Here is a 12,568-nt window from a genome sequence, read left to right on the forward strand (position 1 = left end):
AATTAAGGTTCCTAGACGTGCAAGATCGGGGGATTGGGAAACTAGTTGGATTGTCTTGAGTGGTGTCATTCACCAAATACTACTCCAGAAGATTGAGTGTTTGAGTGATTTGGGTTCTTGTGCTTACGTGATTGAAGATTCACATGCGTTGAAGACTGAAGTCGTCCAAGCATTAGCGTGTGCTTGAAGAGTGGAATTGAGAGTGATCTCAAATTCAGGGGGAGTCCCTGCACTTTGTAATCACTCGGGTAATAGTTTCTAGGGCTTTGATTTGTTGTTGTAATCATATAAGACCTTACTTGTACTATTGATTACGTGATAGTGAATTCTTTCCACTGGCTGTGAGTCCCCAGACGTAGGTAACATTGAACAGAACTGAGTAACCATACTGTGTGTCTTTTCTTTGTCGCACTTATTGTTGATTATCCATTATCTGTGTTTAAGCAAGTTTTCGGACATATTGTCTATACATTGTGCGACATTTTGTCTCTCTAACTAAACAGAATTTCAACTTTCAACCATTGTGCTTTATTTGTTCGGTGTTGTTTCATAACGTGTTTGCGTATTTTTTCTGAGACACTATTTTCAAGAGAGGTTTGCGTATAAAAAAGAGAGATTGCCGACCTAATGAGTGCTTAGATTGCATTTCATCTAAGAATTGGAGGAGATGATAATATGAGAGGGAGCATGCAAACCTGAGTCATCGTTCCTCTTATTATTTTGGTGAATTTCTTTTAATCATCGGACTTATATATAGTGTCTCTGAGATTAAGTGCTTTGTCACTTAGCTGAACTAATTCTATGTGTTCATTATTGTTTTTTTAATTGTTGATTATTTGCTTTATTTATCTTGCATAAATAATTGTTACTTGTTCAACTAGTTTTTCTATTAATTTAAAAAATTATCTCATTACACTTTAAGTATTTTCATGTTCTCAGGGCTTGTCCCGTCGTGATAGACAAGATGTTCCACAGCTCAGTCGAGTACATCAATGATTTCTTAGTTAGGAATCCATTATGAGTACTGTTATCTGGATTTTAATAAAAATTCGTAGCTTTACAATTTGAGAGTATGATAGAGTTTTTATTATTTAAATCAATAATTAAAAGGAAAAAAAATGGATAATACATGCATTTGCTATATAATTTGTTCGCTTAAAAAATACAGCATAAAAAAATTAAAAAAAAATAAAAATAAAAAATAAAAATAAAAAACAAACAAACAAATAAAGACAATTAAAAGGGATTGGTATGTAACAGAGTACTAATCTTTTCATTTCTTTATGTAATCTTTATTTTATATTATTTCTTCTTCTTCTTAATTCTTTCCCAGGCATTAAGCCTCAAAGTATATCCGTCCAATTTACACGGATAAAACGCTACGAATAACATTCCCCAGAAAAAGAAGCTTTGTCAACAACACATGAAATTTTTATTAAATGTGATTTTCAATACATGAGAGGATCTGGGATCTTGGAACACTTCCAAGCTATAAGAAACCCTCCAACCACTATTCCCATGGCAACGACCATGCCGATACTCGCCACCAATCTTTTACTCACCTCTATCCTCAAAATTCCATCGCTCACGCAACTCGTATCGCCACAACTATTTTTATAAATCTTCTTGTTACTATTTTCTTTTTCCGATTCTTTTGCTGGAAGGCTATTAATATTCTCATGGCGCAAAGTAATGTACAGCACGCCATTTACAAACTTTGCGCGAATTCGATCCGCGCTCAAGTCTTTCGAAATTTTGATCTCCTTTCGAAAGCGGCTGATTTTTGCGTTCGTTTCATCAATAGGTTGTTCGCCGCTGATGATTAAGACTCCGTAGTTGTTAATTTGGACCCTCAAATGTTCTTTTTTGAATCCTAATTGTAAAAATAAAATTGAATGATTACATTGATGTCAACTAAGAAAATGTGACATGTAACATAATTTATAATTACAATATAAAAAAGTTCATAATGTGAGGGATAAGTGAGCTATAAATTATATGGTGTTACAATACCTTGGAGATGAACTTCAAGAATGTCACGTTCTTGACCACGTTGCCACTGGCAAAATGGTTCAAAATCGTCGAAAGAACGCTTGAAATTTGTAGCCATTTCTAAATGTATTAATCAGCTTTAATTTTCTTTTCAATCTCCATGAGAGCATGTATACCGATTTATATAGTAAGAGGGAGTTTTTTTAGAAGAAGAAGTGAGGGTTATCTTTTGTCTTGTACACACGCAAAAAAAAGAAGAAAAATTGATGAAGAAAGTAATTACAGGAATGGTGGTGTAATTGTTTCTTCTAGGTTTCCTCCTGAAATGGAATCTATATTGGTCGTTAATATGCTTGGATAGTAACCCAAGTTTTGTTTCCTATTAGTTTGCATTACTTTATGCGCAAGCAATAGAGTTGTGCGTTATTACTTTGTGGCATGTGTTTTTAAGAAATCAAGTTTTGCTCCAATTTCAGAAAGGACCATTTTACTATTTAGTGTGTGAACTGATACAAAAATTATCTTTCATCCTAATTTTTACTTCTGAAAAATTCTTTAAGTTGTCTTTTTAGAAAAAATATATATCTCAATCAAATTCTAAAATCAATAAATATTTTCGAAAACTCTTTCAAATAAAAATTAAGTCTCTCATCCTCTTTCATAACATATCAATTTTTTTAAAATTAAACTATAGTAAAATTATTATATTTGACGAGAACAAATTGGCAAAATAAGTAAGGTACTTACAATTTTCTAACAAGATCATCATTTAGTGGTCCATTTTATTGTTCCACCATTTGTAACAGCCAACACTCATCATGTGTTTTCAACTTTGCTTTGACCTTTAGTTTTTGGATTGTTCTCTCTCAAAGTCGTTAATCAAGTAATTCTTTTTTCTAAAGTTCGGAACTGAAAATGGATCAATCGAAATGCCATGCAAGTGAAATATTTACGATGTAAATAAATAAAATAAGTGGTCAGAAATTAAACTGTATCATAAATCTAAAAGGTAAGAAATCAAAATTGAGGGGACACCGATCAAAAGATTATGATAAATTAAAAAAAAAATTAATTTTAAAATGAGCAAAAATTTTAATCTGAATAGGAGTAAAAATTATTTTTCTTTCTACCGACATTGTCGCCGTGCAATCTGTACCCCCGGGTTGGTGGGAACACATTATTGACAATATAATTAACATGTATCGACGTCTTTTAATTTTTTGCTCGTTCTACCACGTTCGTTAATTTTTTTTTTTCTCGTTATGTCACGTTCGTGCCCTCGAGGTGCGATCTGTTGTTCTCATGTGTCATTATATCCTTTGAAGCAACATCTCATCTCTTACGCACTTTGTGATACGAGTAATATCACTTTAGTATTTGTAACAACTTGAAACACTCTAAACCAAGATGAATCGAATTAGTAATGGTGTCATAAAGACTTTAGTGAATAAAAATAAAAGCAATATCTAAATGAATGATGATGAGCAATAGTGATATAGGGTCCAAATTAAATTAAATAGAATGTATCGAAACAATGTGTTTCATTTGTTCTCCTGTTTCTTTTAGTGCCACATGTTTCTCTTGTTTCAGTTGTTCTTCTTTAGCGTGGACTTATTTCTTTCATGATTTTTCTTGGGGATATTTCCTACTCTAGGGCTAAAATATGAGATTTTTCCAACTTTTTTTTTTTTTTCAAAAAAAGGTCAAAACTAGAACTAGTTGTGGAAAAAGAGTATTTTTTTCCTAATCTACCCTTTGTATCAATTAACACATTCCTTACGAAATTATTATCTAACCCAAAAAAAAAACTCTACCCAGTAGCTCGTCACATATATTCCGACCATCCCTCTCTCTCTCCTTTTCCTCATCTTCTCCGTTTCGTTATTTATCTCTCCCTCGTCCACATTTTCTCCTTCTCAAAAACCCTTCCCAATACAATATGCTCATTATCTCTCTTCATGTCTCTTCCCATTAGCTCATTATCTCTCTTCCTTTCTCTTCCCATTATTCCGTCCAGCCCTCTCTCTCTCTCCTTCAGCCCACAATTTCCAACCAGACCCTCTCTCTCTCTCTCTCTCTCCTTCAGCCCACAATTTCCAACCAGACCCTCTCTCTCTCTCTCTCTCTCTCTCTCTCTCTCTCATCTTCCTCATTTTCTCCAGCTCAGCTTTCTTTCTCCATTCTCTTCCTCATTTTCTCAGACCAGCTGTGTCTCCCAGCTCAGCGACAAAGCTCCACAGCACAACAACCAGTTCAAAAGCTTCGACCTTAATCTGATTATGGTAAGTTGTTCATAGACCTATGTTTTTTTAAACGTTTTCCCAAAATCTGATAGATTTATTAGTGATCGGCTCTGAGAATCACTAAACAAACCAAGTTTTCCGATTGAAGGCTTCGTGAATATGTTGTCGTAAATTAGGATCTACGTGACAACGATGCCACTAAATCTTCAACGAAAAACTGAATTTGGTTAATATTTCGTGACAACATAATCACGAAATAGCTTATATGTGACCATGTTATCACGAAATATATCAATTGCGTGACAACATAATCATGAATTAACATATTCGTGACCATGTTATCACGAAATATATCGATTGTGTGACAAAATAATCAAGAAATAACTTATTCGTGACCATTTTATCAAGAACTATATCTATTGTGTGTCTCACGAAATAACTTATTCATGACCATGTTATCACAAAATATATCTATTGTGTGTATCACGAAATAACTTATTTGTGACCATGTTATCACGAAATATATATCTATTGCGTGACCTCAAATATTATTTTATTTTGTTATAAATTTTTAATTGTTCTGTATATTTGGACTATGTGCAGTGATGAGGTACGTTCATACATTCATCAAGCATAGTAGAAGATAGGTTAAACCATCACGTTACTTGACCAAGAGGAGTGAGGCTATTTTAATACCTGCGAAAGCGACGTACGATGAGTTCTTGTATCTATTGTATGTCATGCTATAGCTTTTACCTTCTACTCATAAGCTCCATGTTAAGTACGAGACAGAATGGTCGGTGCCACCAGTTATTATTGCGTCGGACCTGAGTTTGAAATATTATGTGCATCTACAGAGGGAGAAAACAAACAGATCAAAATTGAATTTGGTAGTGGACATGTAGCAATTGAAGCCATACCAACACATTTTCGACTCTGATATGCCGTGTCCAGAGATGGAGGGTGGTACTGCTGAAATCTCAAACCACAACTCTGCACGAGTTGGTTCTACTCAAACTCAATCTGATATGTCGTGTCCAAAGTCGGAGGGTGGTGCTTCTGAGAACCTCAGCCACTATTCGGCATGAGTTGGTTCTACTCGAACTCAACCAGATATGACGTGTCCAAAGCTGGAGAGTGGTGATTCTGAGAACCCCAACCATTATTCAACACGAGTTGCTTCTACTCAAACTCAACCAGATATGTCGTGTCCGGAGCCGGAGGGTGGTGGGTCTGAGATCCCCAACCACGACTCTACACTAGTTGGTTCAAATAAAAAAAAAATTATGATATATCTTTTCCAAATACTGAGGGTGATGTTTCTGAGCTTCCCAACCATGACCCAAGTCAAAGTCCTTCAGGCACACCAGGGCACACTTATGCATCTTTAGGCACACCGGAGCCCACTCCAGCGTCTTCAGGCACTCCAGAGGAGTGCCATTCACCTTCATCCAACGGACTGGATGGTTGACATCGATTTGATGGATATTCATTCTCCCACAAGAATATTTAAAGGAGGAATGTATATCAACAAAAAAGCTTTGAAGAAATATGTAAGCATGTTCTCGATCCACAACCATTTTTTTTAAAACAATAACTTCTAATAAACTGATCATCCATGTAGTTAGCGTTGATGACTCGTGTGCGTGGTCAGTTCATGGAGTTAAATTACGGCAAGGTGAAGTCTTCGTTGTGAGAAGGTAAACATACTTACATATCTTGTACTCCAATATTATAAAATTGACGTTACTTGATCATGAAATCATCAAATCTTATGTCTGTCGTGACAGTATCGTCATGGACTACAGGTTTGTGACTACAACGTCATGAAACATGGTAATTTCGTGAAAACATCGTGACCAAATCTATTGATTTTGTGATACCATCGTCGCAAATTAACAATCTTCTAACCTTATTTCAGGTATGATTCTGAGCATACGTGTGCAATGCAATTCAGACAAGGAAAACATCCACATGCTACGTGCACATTCATCAACGAGGTTGTAAAACTCAAATATATCGATCCCACATGTTTTCCATTTAAACCAATAGACATTATGTGCCACATGTAGTAGGATTTTGGAATGGAAATGGGTTACAAAAAAGCATGGAGGTCAAGGTAGAAAGCATTAGCATCCTTATTTGGCACTGAGGATGCTTCATACGCATTTCTTCCCAAATTTATACACATGGTTTCAACCATGAATCTATGTTCGTCATTCGACCTTATCACAACTCCTCGTTCCCATTGTTTCAAACACATCTTCATGTCTCTTAGACCTTAGAAAAGAGGATGGAAGAATTGTCTACCCATAGTTATCATTGACGGGACTTTTTTGAAGAATTATTACAAAGGCACATTGTTTTCAGCATGTGGTATGGACGCGAACGAACAAGTTTACCCACTCGTCTTTGGTGTTGGTGATTCAAAATCTAATGAAGCGCGGTTTTACTTATTGACAAAGTTAAAGGACGCAATTGGGGAGAGGAAACATCATTGTATCCGATAGAAACTAGGGAATCATTAATAGTGTTAAAAAGGTATTCAATCTCTCAGAGCATGGTTATTGCATGTTTCATCTCCTAGAGAATGTGAAGACTAAGTTCAAGGGTTTGGGAAAGGAAACGAATTGGATATCCTACACTGCGAAAAATACATACACGTATGAAGACTTTGAAAATTTATGGGTATGATTGACGTAGAGGATCCAGGAGTCTGAGATTACCTTCAGAACGACATAGGCAACCAGAATTGGGCTCGTTGTTTTTTTTTTAGCAAAAAGAGATACACGAGAATGACATTCAACAACGTTGAGTCTCTGAATGCCGTGAACGTCAAACTTAGAGAGTTCTTCATCTCAAAGTTGTTTGATTTTCTCCAAGAGAGAATGATAAAATGGTTTTATGAACGTAATTCCAAAGCAGCGGGATGTTGTCAATGGTGCCCACAAGAAGAGTTGTAGTCTATACTTATGTACATTTTATGTCATATAGTCTTACAAAGACTCTTGCTTGTAACTGCTGAATAATCAATAAAAGTTGAAACGTTCATTCATTCTTCCTTGTCTGAAGCTTTATGATACCTTAGTCTTTAGTCCATAAACAAACCTAACAACATATGAAGAGACAAATGTAGATTTCCATGAACAAACTCGTCATGGTTTTCTTAAAATAATATATTAGCAATCTAAGGATCAAAGGACTATTGATCTCAGTACGATTGTTAGGAGAATCTATGATGTCTGGTTATGGGACATTGAGAGTTGGAGACTCTATAGTTCTTCTAGGTATCTTCCGAAGGTACTGAATTGACCAGTGCACTTCTAGAGACAAGATAAGAACAAACCATTTAACCTCTTATGTCTCGAAGTCACTACGTATGAATTGCATCATGCTTACCTCAATCATGAAATGAGACATGTCATTTCATAGCTTACGTACTCTCATTTGAGAAAGTCAGAGTTCGGATTCACTATGTGATTCTTAACAAGACCTATTGGTGAAGTACTAAGTTATGAAGATGTCATGAGTAACTTTGTGAAGATCTCATAGATATGGAATTCATGTACAAGATTGCTTAAATGCAATGTATATCACCTCATGCTTTGTACCTTGAAATGTGAATAAATGAACTGGTCAGTGTCCAAATTGAGTCATGACTCTTTTGGATGAATCAATGTGACTTTTAGCTCCTCGTCAATACATTTTTTCTAACTTATTCACAAGCGACAAAGGCGTTGAGGAAATAATAGCTAGAAGGGTAAAATTGTAATTTTGTATATCCCGACTAGCTGATGATATTCATGAAGAGTAAACATAGATAATATTCAGTGGATCCAATCATCACAATTAAGTTGAATTCTTGAGGAGAAAATAAATTCATTTGAACCGAGAGATTCTCATTGTCAACTCTTTAGCGGAGTCAGTTGACATTAAGCTAAACTTGGAAGAGGTTTGTGAACTTTTGAGTCCAAGTATTTTAGCTCAAGCTTTGTTCATTTGGATCCATGAGGTCACTATCACAAATCATATCGAGTAGGAATAGTTAAACTAGAAGCTAAGTCAAAACAAGAACGAGACAAGTTTTACGAAAATTGTCTAAAGGGTATTTTGTCTTTTAGGACATAGGACGAAATGAATGTCAATAAATTTTTTTGACATTGTCATATGATGACAAATGAAGTTAAACCACACAGCCATGTTAAAGAATTTGGCCTTGAGATTAATTTCATTTCATGGAATTTTTATTTGAAAATTCTTAATGGCCTTTTCTTATGTTGTCATGAACAAATGAAGAAACATATAGAAGCATGTTCAAGAGCCCTAAATTTTGTCCAACCTAAGAAAAGAAAGAGAGATTATTTTGTGCATTAATGTATGAAGATACTTGCCAAAAGAAAAAGAGGAAACAAATTTGCTTCTAGAAGCATAGGGGAATTCGGCCAAAGAGGGAGAGAACAAATGAGGAAACAAATCCATGTGGCATGAGTAACATGTTACACGCCCAAATTAAAAAGAAACAATGGATTTGCTCATGAATATGTGATATTCAATAGAGAAGAGGAAACTACCTTTTCAAGGTAATCCTTCTCCTATAAATATAGCTCTCATTCCTCTCATTTTATTCATTCCAAAGTTTTAGAGATTGAGAGTTTTTCTCTCTAGCTAGGCCGCCCATCTTCTCTCTCTCTCTCTAGTTTTCTTTCGTTTTTGTTTTGGCACCTAGGTCCACATTTGACCTAGTGTGTTAGCTCTTCGACTTTGAGACTTATTCTTGAGTAGACGTGTTTAAAAGTGCCCACACACTAATTTCTTTCTTTCTCGAGTGATTCTTGTGATAGAAACTTTCGTGGTTGCTCGAGTTCCCGAGGAAAGAAGAGAGACGTGCTTTGAGGGGAGACAAATGTTTCAACATTGTAAGGTTTCTCAACGTTCAAGCTTCTCAAAGGTTAGTAAACATATAATGCTCATTTATAATTTTAATTTATATGTACTTGCTCTTTGTCTAGGTTTGTAAAAACGTTTTACTTGTTTTAAAGAAAATTTTTAAATTCCGCCGCTTGCTCGAAGCGTTAAATCTTTTCTTAATCCTAGATTATTTCCAACACGGGAACATTGACGATCCTTTATGTAGAAGCGAATAAAAAAACTTGTCGAGTAACATGCTAAATCTATTGGAATGCAGGTATGTGTTTACCATTCAATTTTTACAATATACATTATGCTCCAACATTGTTGTGAAAATTAATGTTCCGTGACGACAATGTCACGGGATCAAAAGTATTTCGTGATGTTCATCACTTCACGAATTCTGTGAATTCATGACAAAGATGTCACGAATTCATATGTATTCAGTTTGTGTTTAATATTTCGTAACATGTGAGAACTGACAAGTTTATTGTTATTGGATATTGAAAAGGTGCATCCTTCATCGATGTACGAGCTTGAGGTCGTTGACAAACACGACCTAAATCGGGTTGTAAGTTTGAAAACTAAGACATCCACATGCAGTGTCTTTCAAACTGAAAGATTTATATGTACCCACGGTATCGCAACTTTGTTGTTGAGGAGTACATTTCAAAGTACTATACCACTTAATATTGGAAAAGTTTGTATACAGGTTGTAACTCATACACACGGTAATGAAGACACATGGACTATTCCCGAGGAGGTCAACAAAAGAATAGTATCAAACCACCTCAGGTTTCCTCTCGCGCTGCCGGTAGATCGAAATAAAAAAGATACCATCTAACTGGGAAAGAAATTCAGGGAGAAGGCACAAATGTAGTCTATGCGGAGAAGTAGGACATATTGCAACATGTCGCAATGCAATCTCGACTTAACGGAAGTACAGTTTCAAACAAATTTGATTTTAATGTATTTTTTATTTGACTATTAGACATGGAGACATATTAGACATAGAGACATATTAATTATCTGAGTTTTGATACATGTGGATTTGATTTTTTATTTAAACTGTGAAGGAATTTACAAGTTCTTGTCCCGAATTCCATAGTTTCGTGATCATGTGGTCACGAATTTTCGAAAATATTTATGTTTCATGACGATGTAGTTACGAAACAGGTGCATCCAAGTCACGAAGAGTGTATTGTTGGAGTAGATCTAGGGTTAAGAAAAGATTTATCGCTTCTATCAAGCGGCGGAATATAAAAAACTTCTTTAAAACTCGTAAAACGTTTTTACAACCTAGACAAAGCGCATGAACATATAACTTAAAAATTTAAAACTACATTTAGTTTTTACTCGGTACCAACCTCGAATTGAGCTTAAACATTGAGAAGCCTTTGGAAGGTCAAAACATTCGTCTCCCTACGGAGCTCGCCTCTCGGACTAGTCTTTTTGAAGCTATGAGCAACCACGAAAGTTTCTACCACTAGAATGTTGAGTGTGGTTAGGATTTAGTGTGTGGGCACTTTTAAACACGATGACTCAAGAACAAGTCTTTGAGCCAAAGAGCTAAAACAAATGCTAGGTCTAATGAGGACCTAGGGGCCAAAACAAAAGAACAAGAAGAGAGATCTAGAGAGAGAGAGAGGGGCGGCTACAAAGGTTAGAGAGAGAAGCTCTCAATCTCTAAAATTGTGTGTTGTGAGTTGTGAATGAGGTGTGGTATTTATAGGAGAAGGATTAACTTCAAAAGGTAGTTTCCTCTTTTCCATTGAATATCATATATTCATGAGCAAATCATATTTCGTCTTTTGTCTTGCCTTGCACGTCCAACATGCCTCATTTCCACATAGGATTTGTTTCCTCATTTGCTTGCCTCTCTCCTTGCCGCCCATGCTCTTTCCTCATAGAGGAAACTTGTTTCCTCTTTTTCTTTTGGCAAGTATCTTCATACATCAATGCACAAAATAATTTCTCTTTTCTCTCTTTGGTTGGACGGTTTTGAGCTTCTAGAAGGAGCTTCTAGATGTTTCTTTATTTGTTCATGACAACATAAGAAAAGCCCATTAAGAATTTTCAAATAAAATTCCATGAAATGAAATTCAATCCTCAAGGCCCAATTCCATAACTTGACCGTGTGACTTGAATCCATTGTCATCATATGACAATGTCAAAAAACTTATTTATTGACATTCATACCATCCTATGTCCAAAATGACAAAATTACCCTTTAGACAATTTTCGTAAAACTTGTCTAGTTCTTATTTTGGCTTAGCTTCTAGTTTAACCAATCCTACTCTAAAGACTAGTGATAGTGACCTCATGGATCCAAATGAAAAAAGCTTGAGCTAGCATACTTGGACTCAAAAGTTCACAAACATTTTCCAAGTTCTAGCTTAATGTCAACTGACTCCACTATAGAGTTGACACTGAAAATCTCTCGGTTCAAATGAATATATTTTCTACTCAAGAATTCTACTTAATTGTAATGAGTGGACCCATTGAATATTATCTATGTTTACCCTTCATGAATATCATCAACTAGATGGGATTTACAAAATTACCATTTTACCATTCTAGCTGTTATTTCCTCAACTCTTTTGTCGCTTGTGAATAAGTTAGAAACAATGTATTGACGAGGAGCTAACAAGTCATATTGATTATCCAAAAGAGTCATGAGTCAATTTGGACACTGGCCAGTTCATTTATTCGCATTCCAAGGAATAAAGCATGAGGTGATATACATTGCAGTTTAGCAATCTTGTACATGAATTCCATATCTATGAGATCTTCACAAAGTTACTCATGACATCTTCATAACTTAGTATTTCACCAATAGGTCTTGTCTATATCACATAGTGAATCTAGAATTCTGACTTTCTCAAATGAGAGTACGTAAGCTATGAAATGACATGTCTCATTTCAGGATTGAGGTAAGCATGTTGCAATTCATACATAGTGACTCTGAGACATAAGCGATTAAATGGTTTGTTCTTATTCTGTCTCTAGAAGTGCACTAACTCTCAATGCCTCATAACCAGACATCATAGATTCTGCTAACAATCATACTGATATCATTATCCCTTTGATCCTTCGATTGTGAATGTACTTTTTAAGCAAACCATGAAGAGTTTGTTCATGCAAATCTATATTTGACTCTTCATTTGTTGTTAGTTTTGTTTAAGAACTAAAGATTATAGTTTTTCATAAAGCTTCAAACAGACAAGGAAGAATGAATGAACGTTTCAACTTTTATTAATAATTCAGCAGTTACAAGCAAGAGTCTTCGTGAGACTTTATTACATCAAATGTACATAAGTAGAGACTACTACTCTTCTTGTGGGCACCATTGACAACATGCATATGTAGGGGATAAATACTTTCCTATTTTAACCTTAAAGAACACTATATATAACTACTCTAGT

The 12,568-nt window shown here is 35.3% G+C and overlaps 1 protein-coding gene across 1 annotated transcript; it reads right to left on the reverse strand.

Annotated features, from left to right (window-relative positions):
* Positions 1-1,159: 1,159 nt before the first annotated feature.
* Positions 1,160-2,199, reverse strand: LOC149395126 (18.1 kDa class I heat shock protein-like). Its single transcript, XM_089615578.1, has 2 exons — positions 2,014-2,199; positions 1,160-1,873 (listed from the first exon to the last, which is right to left on the reverse strand). The coding sequence occupies exons 1-2, from the start codon at positions 2,108-2,110 to the stop codon at positions 1,449-1,451; spliced, it is 522 nt and encodes a 173-aa protein (XP_089471704.1). The 5' UTR covers positions 2,111-2,199; the 3' UTR covers positions 1,160-1,448.
* Positions 2,200-12,568: the final 10,369 nt, after the last annotated feature.

Source organism: Urtica dioica, chromosome 5 (genome assembly GCF_054948205.1).
Source record: "Urtica dioica subsp. dioica isolate 48M chromosome 5, U.dioica_male_clone48M_v1_H2, whole genome shotgun sequence".
Taxonomy (NCBI): Eukaryota; Viridiplantae; Streptophyta; class Magnoliopsida; order Rosales; family Urticaceae; genus Urtica; species Urtica dioica.